The 12,122-nt window shown below is 38.9% G+C and overlaps 1 protein-coding gene across 6 annotated transcripts in view; it reads right to left on the bottom strand.

Moving 5' to 3' along the window:
• Positions 1-12,122, bottom strand: part of COL12A1 (collagen type XII alpha 1 chain) — a 99,730-nt gene that overhangs the window by 59,013 nt on the left and 28,595 nt on the right. For 5 of the 6 annotated variants that reach the window (XM_063152910.1, XM_063152907.1, XM_063152909.1 and 2 more), the window contains exons 14-17: positions 6,982-7,251; positions 4,846-5,112; positions 2,714-2,906; positions 999-1,120 (exon numbers count right to left, since the gene is read on the bottom strand). The exons of the other annotated variant lie outside the window; for it this stretch is intronic. In XM_063152910.1, the coding sequence (XP_063008980.1) occupies positions 999-1,120; positions 2,714-2,906; positions 4,846-5,112; positions 6,982-7,251 (852 nt within the window). The remainder of the gene's footprint in view (positions 1-998; positions 1,121-2,713; positions 2,907-4,845; positions 5,113-6,981; positions 7,252-12,122) is intronic. 6 annotated transcript variants of the gene reach the window in all.

Below are 12,122 nucleotides of genomic sequence, written 5' to 3'. Positions count from 1 at the left end.
CAATAAAGTCATATACAAGATGAGTATTTTTTACACAGCCCAATGTGAGCTAAGCAAAAACAGTATAGTCAGCTGTCAGAAACCTCCTTTTCTTTATTTAAGTCTGAAAGGGCTTTGCAGTTAGGTTCTTTCTCCTCACCAAATTCTCTCTGATGTTTATCCAAGCATTGAAATGGCAGAGGAGAAAAGGCTTTACGTTTTCATGTATACTTGTCTATTTTTTATGCTTTCCATGAAGGACTGAGCCCTGAAACCTTCTTCAGCTGGTAGAATTGAGAGTATGGTGAGCACAAATATTAACAGAGGCCTATTAAGCACACCAAAGGGAGGTAAATATCATAAAAGTCAAAGAAGTTTTGAAAGAAAGGTTTTTTAGCTACAGGTTTACTAGTGAGAAGCTCCCAGAGATACTGGTGAGCACTCTGCAATTGCCTCTCTGAAAAAGTCTCCTCCTATTATAGAAAAAAGAACCAAAAGACTAAACAATGACTATGTTGAATATAAACTTAAATAATATACATTAACACTAGGACTATCAGATGTTTGTTCATTATATCATCTTAGTCTTAAAAGTCACCATATAAGGACAAGAAAAGGGCCAACAATCTGCTTAAAATTCCTTGTTCTACTCCTGTGAAGACCCCTGTAGATGAGCCATGATCTCTGTTCAAAAATTTGACCTTATGTGATCTAACACAGATGTGGACAGCTTGAAAATGCAATGCAGATGGCTTTGAATAATCAGCAAAACACAGGTTGCCTGCATTATCATCTTTGTAAGATCATCTGGAGGGTGCAGAGGACTAGAACTGTGAACTGGGTCATGCTTTGTGGTCATTTCAGAACAGGGTTTATGTCATCAGGGAGGGGAATATAATGAATCCTGTAAACAAGTATGTGCATTAGAAAAACAAAAAGGAAATGTAGTAAACTTATCTTTTTTTTTTTTTTTAATCCAAAATACAAGACTGCCTTTTCTTCAATTCAGTCATGTTTACCTCTAGATAAAAATGGCTCTGTAGTAGTATCTGAAAGGGTGGTCATCTCTTGTCCAACCAGAGGGTTGCTCTCTCCTCCTTCAAACATCCCAAAAACATTTACCTTATAGGTAGTTCCTGCCCTGAAATAGTCAAAGAGGTGTACTTTAACTAAAGTCATTTGGCTAGTAAAATGCTAAACAATTCACTTATTAAATTCTTACCAAAAAAAAAAATACCTAATGGAAAAGAAGGTGCTAAAACATGAAGCCCAAATACTGGCACTTCCACAAGACATTGATGTTTCAACAATTTAAAAGCTGATTTTGAACTCTATACTTAAATTTATAGCCTTCCTCATTCAAGTTATTTAATTCTGTGAAGACAAATTTTCCAGGCAGCCAGAGATCAGGTTAAGAAAGCTAAAGCCCTGATAGAATTAAATCAGGCCAGGGACACCAAGGGCAACAAGAAAAGTTTCTATGGTACATTGAAGATAAAAGGAAGAGCAGGGAGAAAATGGGCCTCCTCCAGAAGAAAACAGGAGACCTGGTTACCCGGGATATAGAGAAGGCTGATGTGCTGAATTATATTTTTGCCTCAGTTTTCACTGAAAAGTGCTCCAGCCACACTGCTGGAAGGTCACAAAGGGCAAATTAAGAGACTGGGAGTGATGCCTGGGCTGCATCCCAAGAAGCAACCAGCAGGTCAACGGAGTTGATTCTCACCCTCTATTTGGCTCATGTGAAAACCCTGAAGTACAGTGTCCAGCTCTGGAGCCACCAATATAAGAAGAGCTTGGACCTCTTGAATGAGTCCAGAAAAAGATTGAAAAATGATCAGAGGGATGGAGTACTTATCCTGTGAAGACAGGCTGAGAGTTGGGGTTGTTCAGCATAGACAAGAGAAGGGTCTGGGGAGATCTTATGGTAGGATTCCAGCACCGAAAGGGAGCCTAAGGAAAGCTGGAGAGGCACTTCTGACAGGGGCATGTAGAGACAGAGAGTAATGGCTTTAAACTGAGACTAGATTTAGATTAGATATTAGGAAGATGCTTTACTGTGAGGGTGGTGTGACACTTGAACAGGTGGCCCAGAGAAGTTGTGCGTGTCCCATCCCAGGGCATGAAGGCCAGGTTGGATGGCAACCAGATCTACTGGAAGGTGCTCACAGCAATGAGGTTGGAACTAGATGATCTCTAAGGTTACTTTCAACCCAAATCCTTCTATGACTGTATGATTCTTTGACTTAATGATCTCATTTTAATTATATTTAGTATACTTGCCTAACAGATTTTGACTTGGTGGGAAGCCTGTTTTAAAAATCTAAGCCTCTGAGAAAATGAATCAAGAGCTAAACTAAGCATCTTTTGAGAAACATGAGAAAAGAAACTTTTGAAAGTAAACTTTAGAAATCTCAATTATCCTTCATTATTCCATTATCTTTCTCATATGTGAAATACAGCTCCAGCCTATATATCTTTGCCTCCTTCAGTTCCTGTGAGAACACCACAAGTGATGTAAATGGATAATCTTGGAAAGAAACCGGCCAAGTACCTTTCAGAGATGGCATAACAGGATTTTCATAGCTATTTGACAAAATTACTTGCTTAACTTACAGCAGATTTTACAAGACATTTCAATACCAGATCGCAATTAAACAAAATCCTAGGCTAAAGTTATTTAAAGGAAACTGAACAAAACAAAGCAAAACCCAATATGAGGGAGTATTCATACCTAAGCTCCTCCAATACCACTGTGCTGTCATAGGGCCCCACTATTAATTCTCCAAGGCTCCCATCATCTTCAGTGGGGTGGAAAGTTACTTTGTACCCCTTCACTCTCCCTGGGGCTGGCTCCCAGGTTACTCTGAAACTTGACATAGTTGAATCTGAAGTTCTCAGATTTCGAGGTGGCTTAAAGGGAGAGGCTGAAAGGGTGGGAAACAAAAGAGTTTAGATCAGGTCTACACATGGCAAAAAATCAACAAGTATGCTTTCAAGTATATATGTGTGTATATATATATATATATATGCAAATCTAGTATTAGTGAGAGTCCTAAACTCCCTGTTCCTTTCTTTAGCAAAGACAAGTACTAAGAGATGGAAGATGAGATTCCTGACATTTACTTTTACCTATTTAACCAATAGGTACATGGGCTAAGTCTATTTTTGAGGCTTCCTCTGCAGTCAATGGACTGAGGGATAAATTGTCTGGCAGCTAAAGCAACTTCACCAACCACAGGCGTGGCAGTGTGTCAAAAACCAATTCTTCTGAGGAGTGCCAGCCAAACAGCTGGTCAAGGCTTTTAGGTCAAGAGCAACTTCCTCAGAAGATTAACAGCTGCCCACTGCAGGGCAGCACTCACAGACAATGGCTACAATCTGTTGCTAGCTTCTGCATTTTGTGCAACTTTTGCTTGTGTGCAACTCTAAAGTGTAGTGATGGAAAATAATGCATCAGTGTAAGCTCAAAGTACAAAAAAAAAAAAAAAGGGAATTAGAGTAAACAAAAAACTACCACTATTGCTTTGGCCTGAAAGACAGAGAAAAAAACATTTGCCTTGTCCCTGTGCCTATGCAATTGTCTAGCTATAGCCAAAAGATAATAAATGTCCTCAAATGTGAGTTCTGCTGAGAAACAATAGATATACTCCTAACTCACAAGGAAAAGTACAGATTCTCTGTCTCATTTCTCATCATACTCCCTGAATTATCATGATAGCTTCCACTAAAAAGATGACTCAGGCCTCACTTGCTTCCAAAGAGTGTTTACCACCACAGTTATTTAGACTGAAAGCAGAGACATATCTGTATCAAGATGAAAAGTTCAAAAATCAAAAGCAGCTGGATTATCTAAAATTTATCTCAGTATAATTTTCAGCATTAAACAACTACATATTGGTTAAGAGCTGCTCAAGTGTTTGTGACTCCTTAATATCAAGCACATTTTAGGTTAAGAAGAAACCTTTCTTCAGTAACTGAGGTGCTGATATCTCCACTGTTAGGATACCTTTATCTTACTTCCTGTCGTTCAATATAACGTATATTCAGAAAACAGAGAATGGCATGAACTATCTACAGAGAACCTCTGCAAATGGCACTAGAGTCAGACAGGCAGAAACATCTTGAAAAAAATTCTCTTTAGTTAATAGCTTTCCATCTATGGAAGCAGAAAACTGACAATAAATCTGATCGATCTGAACATCTAGAGAACATTTCCTTACAAAGTATAAGACCAGCATCACATTCCTACTAAAGGTAGAGTGGAAAATGAGTTTTGCTTTTTCCGCAAAAATAAGTTCACTGAGACTTAATAAATGTTTCAAAGTTTCAGTCTCTGAGGGAGAAGACAGCCTGTCCAAAAGACCATGAAGTCAGACTTCCACAGATGAATCTTCAAAATCATCTACTCCCCCTTTTTAGTAGCTGGGTTTTCCACAGAAAATATGGTGACCAGAGAAGACAAACCTAAATAACAGGATGATGGGTAGCTATTTAATCAATACCCACAAGCAAAAGGCAAAATATGCAACAGCAGACAACATTTGATTAAGTAGCCTGCCTTCCTCACAAAACACCTTGTTTGAACTTCTGATGACAGCATTTCAAAACAATTCTAGTATTTTCAAACAGATTTTACACTGTACTTACATCTCTTAATATCAACAGCAAAAAGCTGTGCTCAGGCTATGCCACAGTGAAATTTCAAACAAATCAAACTCTCTTCTCAACTTATAACATTTTCTTCAATTTTCCTGTCAATTCATGATCTTGGCAGACTCTGCCATGCTTTTCTATGTTTCCTGCTTATTAATTTTAAGCACAAAACTTGCATTATGAAATCCTGTACAACCTTGTGGTACATACCTGTTGTTCCTTCTCCTTTTCTTGATTTCCCGTGTCCAAAATCATAAATTGGAACAACAGTTATGTCGTACGTGGTGCGGGGCTTAAGTCGCTTGAGCACGATGCTGGTGGCAGGGGCATTTACTCTCCCAGACATTTGCCTGCCTCCGCTGCGTGCTCTGTAGTTCACGCGGTAAGACAAGACTTTCCCAGGCGCAGGCTGCCACTTAACTCTCATTGTATTTTCTGTCTCGTTGTCTACTGTCAGGGTCCTGGCATTTGGTGACACTTTTCAGTGTAAAAATATGGATAAATTTTTACTTTTTCATGTACAGATATATTCAAATGCATGACTACAAAATTAGTGCTACTATACTAAAAAATAAAATTGGCCTTTTTAAAATTCCAGTATTTGATTGTGGGGAAGACACAGGGGAATCTCACAGGCCTTTGTTAATTATTTTTTAATTGTGATGGACTAAACAACCAGATGTTTGGTTTTCACTACTGAGACAAAAAAGGGGGAAGTATAAATCACATGATGACACTGCATAATTGGGAGTTTTACTTAGTCATGTTTTCCTTAATCCATTAAATAATGGATTCAGCACTCTCAAATTGATAAATTATAAAGTCATTGATTTTCATGAACTCAATGTCCTATAGATTTTCTAAGTTTTGACTTCACAGGTCTGATAAGGTACTGGTGAATACCTAAACAGCTGGTTGTTGAACCCCATGCAAACTGTCCTTCAAATAGATGTGAGTGACTTTCCAAATGCTTGGAAAATCACTCATCACAACATAGCATATGTGCTGAAATAGACCTTTGAACTAATAAAGCATTTTCTCGACAAATTGCAGCATTCAGCTTCTAAGAGATATTTTCCAGACTGTACAAATGGTATAAATAATCCCAAGTGAACTGACAGGTATGCAATGCTGGCTGTCAGCCAAAATAAGCCATCTAGGTTTTGGCAAAGCTGAACCCTCTTGGCATGGTGGAATCGGTCAGTATTTCAACACACAGTAATGTAGGCGTTGTAGCTCCTAAGAGCTGACAATTTCTAATTGTGTGTGTGCCAGAAAGATACAATAGTTTCAGGCTATTAGCCCCAGGTGTGGGGCTATTGGTAGGCCTAACAGCAAGTTCCCTCAGTCAGTGCACAGAGAATCAGTACAAATGATGAGGCTAGCTACCCACCTAACCTGGAAAAGCTAGAACAGCTGGAGTTGCTGTGCTTGAACCAAGAAGGAAGCTGTGGCACAGCAGTCTGCTAGTCTGCTTTGACTCTGGGGAGTCAGCTCTTACTAGCAGCAGCAACCACTACTCTTGCAAAACCTTGAGAACAACTGCTCTGGGTCAAGGACAAAGGTTAACGTAATTCAGCAGCCTGTCTCCAGCAGTAGTCAAAACAGATGCTTAGGACAGAGCACAAGAACATGTAAACACACATGATGCTTCCTCCCTCAGGCTCTGTCTTTGCATGGCCCCTTTAGGCAAACAACAGGAATGTCAAGCCTTATCCAGGACATCCCTTCATTCATTCTGACTCCTTCACTTGCAGTTCCTGCTACAAAGAAACAAGCCATCCCTGGGCTCTGTGTTTTTTCACTTTGCCTACACTGCAGGAGAGGCTTGAGCGTCCTTTGACCAAATACAATATAATGTTTTGCAAATAAGAAAAAGAAGAGCCCCAGAAAGGTAACTAACAAACAATAAAATCATCCAGTGAGCCTCAGTTTGAGGACTGTGAAGATTGGAAGGGCAATAACTTGGAAAGGAAACTCATTGATTCTGTGGGAATGCACCCCACTTTCCTCCTTGCTCTATCCATATTTCCTTCACCTGATTTTTAGCAATCACACCAAACCTATAAAAGGTTGAATTCAGAGTAATATGCAGACCAAATCATATCTTAATTTGGAAGTAATTCTTGCTGAATCCAAACCTATATGAAATAGAAAAGATTTTTTGTTCGGTTTTTTAATAGTCCAACAAAATGTCAAAATTGGCTGAGCTGAGGTGGCATTTTGGTTTGGGGAAACTTTCCATAAAAAATAAAAAAGAAAGGGGAAAAATAAGGTCCATTTTATTTTAAAATTATAATTTCATAAAACAGAATGTTAAAAATGGTGGTAATGTATTACACTTACCATCAGTAAAAGCCTCTCCTTCTACCGGGTCTCCTTCTCCACTGCTGTAGGCTGCATATACCGAAATCCTGTATTTAGTCTCTGGCTCCAAGCCTTCTATCACAGCATCCACTGTATTTCCTGGGACTCTCTTCTCTCCCACGGTATCATCATAATGTGATTTCCATACTATCCTGTAATGGTTAACTGTTCCTGGAGCTGGTGTCCATGATAACCCAACTGTAGTGTCAGTTATGTCTGTGGTAACTAAATTACGTGGTGAACCACGTTCTGCAAGAAAGAAAACAGCAAATTCTCTCTTAAACACAAATAGCGCAAGTTAGCAAAGTACAAATGTAAAAGCCAAATGATCTTAAAAGCCAAACCAAACCTTTCCCATTAATATTTTCAATAACATACGAGGGTAGTCCCAAGAGAAAATAGATGAAGGTTTCAACAAAATGCTTAAAGCTAACTTCAGACTATGAATGATCTTATCCCAACCATGTAAGATACTTAGCAGTCATGCTTTAGAATATGCAAAATAACAATGGCAGTATTCAAAGACCTGGAATGAAGCCAGTGCTTAAATGTGGTGCAGCTCACTTAGGTAAATTTTAACTCTCAAAAAAATGATTTTATTTCGTTCATTCATCGTCATTGTTATGTGTGTACCTTTTTTCCAAGGGTTAAATAATGGAGACTTTTCACAGAATCACAGAATCACAGAATCACAGAATCTGTTGAGTTGGAAGGGACCCAGAAGGATCACCAACTATGAGGCCTGCACAGCACCATCCCCAGCAGTCACATCATGTTCCTGAGAGAATTGTCCACACACTTCTCAAACTCTGTCAGGCTGGTGCTGTGACTGCTGCCCTGGGAAGCCTGTTCCAGGGCCCAACCACCCTCTAGATGAAGAACCTTTTTCTAATATTCAACCTAAAAGTCCCCTAACACAGCTTCAGGCCATTCTTTTGGTCCTGTCACTGATCACCACAGAAAAGAGATCAGTGTCTGCTCCTGTCTTCCCTCTCATATTCAACTTTCCATCAAAAAGGACTCCCAGGTCCCTTTCCCTGGCACTGCTTTCCAGCATCTCATTCCCTGCTCTGTCTGTAAATCCAGTGTTGCCCATCCCAGGTGCAGAATCCAGCACTTGCCCTTATTGAACTCCATATGCTTGATGATTGCCCAGGCCTCTAATAAGAGTACTTTCTCTGACAACTTCATTTGGTGATTTATTAGTACTAGTATATTCCAGAGTCCCACTTACCAGATCAGCTATTTCATTTTATGTTCACAACTAATTTGCATGTGTTTACATCATCCCACACTTACTGTAGAAAACATTCTCCATCTTTCCATTCATAAGACCTTTACCTCTTTCCTCCCTGTAGTTTGTTTCAGCCAAAGGGAAAAAAGGAAGCAGCTTATTAGTCTGTGAAATCCAGTGTCAGATGGATATGTGAGTCTCACCTAACACACCAGAGTAGTTCCTCTGCTTAAAAATTCAGCTCATTGGTCTAAAGTGGTGCAGTCAAAGGAGTGCCTCTGCTTAATCTTCAATGTACATTTATAACATATGTTCAATTTTCCTGTTGCAATGACTTGCTTTTGATAGCAGGAAAGGAGCATTGACTGGTGGATTTAGTGCAACAGCCTCATCATAGAAAAATCTGCAAAAGGGCTCTATGAAACCAGATCCACATAGACAGAGAAGTACTCAGTTCTTTGGTGTGTATTCTCTGTGGGATTTCTCACTGTACAGGACATTCCTGAGTGGCTCCTGCTTAGCAAGAAGACTTAAACACTTGGGGTGGCCTCATGGCATCACAGTTAAGTTTTACCCTCACTGATAAAAGTATGTCCTTATACTAATCCATAGCAGCCACAGGAGCAGAATCAAAACTCTTTGAACACAGAGGAATTCAATACTTATCCACTTTCCACTACTTACACTCATTGCAAGAACAGACCTCACTACATTCAGAAGTCTGAAGCAGTTTCAGGCTGAGCAGCAAATTGCTCAAAGTCATAGTCTGAGTTTTCACTTTTCATATTCATTTGTCTTTTACTTCCACCACAATCTGCAACATTTCCAAACACAATCCCAGTGGAGCAGAAAATATTATCTGTAGAAAGTTTGGTTTTGGAAACATCTCCTTGCTGGTGCAGCTTCATTAAAAGTGAGATAACTAATCCCACTTGACTTAATGATGAATAGAAATTAATGTCAACCTATCAGAGATTCACCAGCCACACAGAATGCAGAATCAGAGAGTACCACAGCAATCACAAAGATGACTCTCAAGTACACCTAACAGAACACGCGTTGTGGGGGGGTTTCTGATTTTAATTCAGTCTTAGGGACATTCCATCATGTTTTTCTGGAGACAGTTCTTTTTCTGTCCTAGCTCTGCATCAGTTCTTAAAATTGTACCCTTCAAACTGATTTTTCTAGCCATGTAATATAAATTACCACAATTTATGGCATCTTCTCTTCAAAGAAAGGTTAAGATACAGAGGGTTTGGTAAAGTTCAGTTAACATTTCCCAACAGCGATTGCATATACTGAAAAAGTTATAGTGAAAAGGGCCAATTCAGCTCATGCTTCATGAAGTCTCACCAAATTCAGTGACTGCATTAAATGAAAGCCAGGGCAGAATCTTAGCTCCAAATAACAATTTTCCTGGAAGCCTGAAAAAAGGATTTGCCTTCAAAAGTAAATTACAGCAATTTTTCTGTCTGCTCTTAAGCTCCTACTCTCAAATCTTGGCTTTTTCATACAATAAAAAAAAATATTAAGGCAATCCAAATGGAAAAAATATGGAAAACCTAACTTGATAGAATGCACAGATGTCTCACAATAAAAACCTTTCTTTCCATATTTTAATGTAATATAAATATACAAGTCACTTTATTTTGGCTACTTTAAAACATGGCTCTGCCACAACATGATTTCAGTATTCAAGTATCTGCTACCACAGCACAATTTTTTGCAAGTCTACTCTTGGATACTACAGCTAATGATATATGTTGGAAATACTGCAAAAATAACTTCTTATTTAAAACCCTTATTGATTAAGTCATTATTGAGGTCATTAAATAACAGAGGAAAATAATTTGTTTGGAATGGATTATAATGAGCAGCAGTTACTGTAATATGTTGGTTCTGAAATAAATATTCTTTGGAACTAAATGTCTTTTTTATAAGTCAAGGTAAAAGAGGGAAAAGGAACTGGGATTTCTACCAAACCACTAGAACTAAATGGAAAATTTTTACTTCAAATAGTTGGAAACTGCTGACAAGACAACTTACCTACTAAGGGAAATTGGACATTTTATATGTTACACTGCAACTGAGAACATTTCTTCAACATAACACGCTAACTTGATTTGCACCTCACGTGTGAGGTGGAAGTTCACTCACAGCTTTTTTTCTCCTTCAGTTGATCTCCCACAGTGGTTTATTTTTAATTTATTATTAGGAGAACACCTATGTTTAAGATGAACTCAAACTGTAAGTCTTAAACTGTTTGGATTCCATGAAATATTATCAAAGCTGCTACACTGAGAGTCAAGAAACACGTTTATCCTCCACAGTATCAATGCTATAATGTGGCCACTAACAAACATACAATGAGACCTATGAAATATTCTTCTCTTGTATTAAAACTAAATACCTGCATAGCTTGCTTATATGTCAGGTACATGACACACACAAAAGCTACAACTGTAACACCTGAATACTTATTTTTATTCTTTGGTCAATGTGTTCAGCAATGTTTGTTCAATATCCACTTGAATATCTTGCCTGCTTGTTTAAACAGGATGATTAAGGAGCATGGAGAGACAATGCACATCATAAGAAAGAAAAGTGCTGGCTGGCTAGCAAAGGACTCCTGCTTTTTCTTGATTAGAAATGGAAGCTAATGTATGTTCATCACTTCATACAGCCCCCAAGACATCAGCAAACAAAGATTTTTTTATCTCAGAGCACTTTTCACTACCTACAGTCCCCTGTACAACCTTACCATCACTTAGAGCAGACACACTTTGAAAAATTCACTTGGTAACCTTCAGTCAGGTGCTTTTATACTCTGTTCTGTACTTCTGAAATGTCCACTTTCCATATTAAGTTTTTCCACTGTAGTGTGCCAGAGACACAATAAAGCAGTTTCCCTCTGTCCACTTGGCTCACTTCCCGTAGCTCTCCAGCAATCACTGTTGTTATTGAACACAAGACTGATTCAGCTAAAATTAAAATGTTGACATTCATAAAAATCAAATGTCCTTATTCAAATGGCCTTTCCCCTCAGAGACATTTACACAACTCCAGCTGATCTCAGTGGGATTTTTACATGCAATTTGGGCCCAAATTTTAAACAGCTTTCTGTGCGTGTTTTTTTAAAACCAGGTTTCAAAATCAATCTGCAGTGGTAAATTTTGTGCAGAGCTATGTTTCATTTCAGTTAAACATACGATTTCTGTAAGCTAGCATCCTAAAATGTCAGAATCAACTAAATAAGCCTTCGCTTGTAGTGGCATAGACCAAAATGTTCTGGCCTGAGTCCTGCCTTGTTTACAATGGGCAAAAGTCAGGAGTATCCCATTGTGTCAGCAGGCTAGATTGCCACAGCCAAGGATCCAAGTGCATGCATCAGATAAGATGACAGCAGATAATCCTCTAGATAGTAGATAGCAGATGATACTCCAATGGTCAAACTCTCCTCAGCACTGGGGGAGGCTACCACTTGGGTGGGCTGATATCCCTCTCTCCAAGACATAAAGTGGCTAGCAACCAGCCCTCAGGCAAGTAGAGAGGGGATGTGGCCATGGTGCAGGGGAAAGCCAAAGACTTACTGCACACTCACATAACCCCATTAAAGCAGATTTCTTCTGTTCTGCAGAAAGGCAGAAAGGCCAACCAGGAGAGTTCTAACTGAAAACAATGGTTAGAGGACCTTCAGCCAGAGCACTCCCAAGTCCCTGATGTAGGATAATGCCAACAGGTGTTCACATTCAGTCTCTTTAATATTCTATCTGTCTTTTCCCAAAGTTATTCAGTTAACACTGTGAAGAAATATCTTTTTATTATTCACTCAATCTTCCCCCACTGGGGTTTTTTCTGATACATACTTTGTTTCCTAGAAAAAACT

This window comes from Melospiza melodia, chromosome 3 (assembly GCF_035770615.1).
Source record: "Melospiza melodia melodia isolate bMelMel2 chromosome 3, bMelMel2.pri, whole genome shotgun sequence".
NCBI lineage: Eukaryota > Metazoa > Chordata > Aves > Passeriformes > Passerellidae > Melospiza > Melospiza melodia.
The sequence above is the reverse complement of the archived record's forward strand: the minus strand, read 5'-3'. Positions and strand labels throughout refer to the sequence as shown.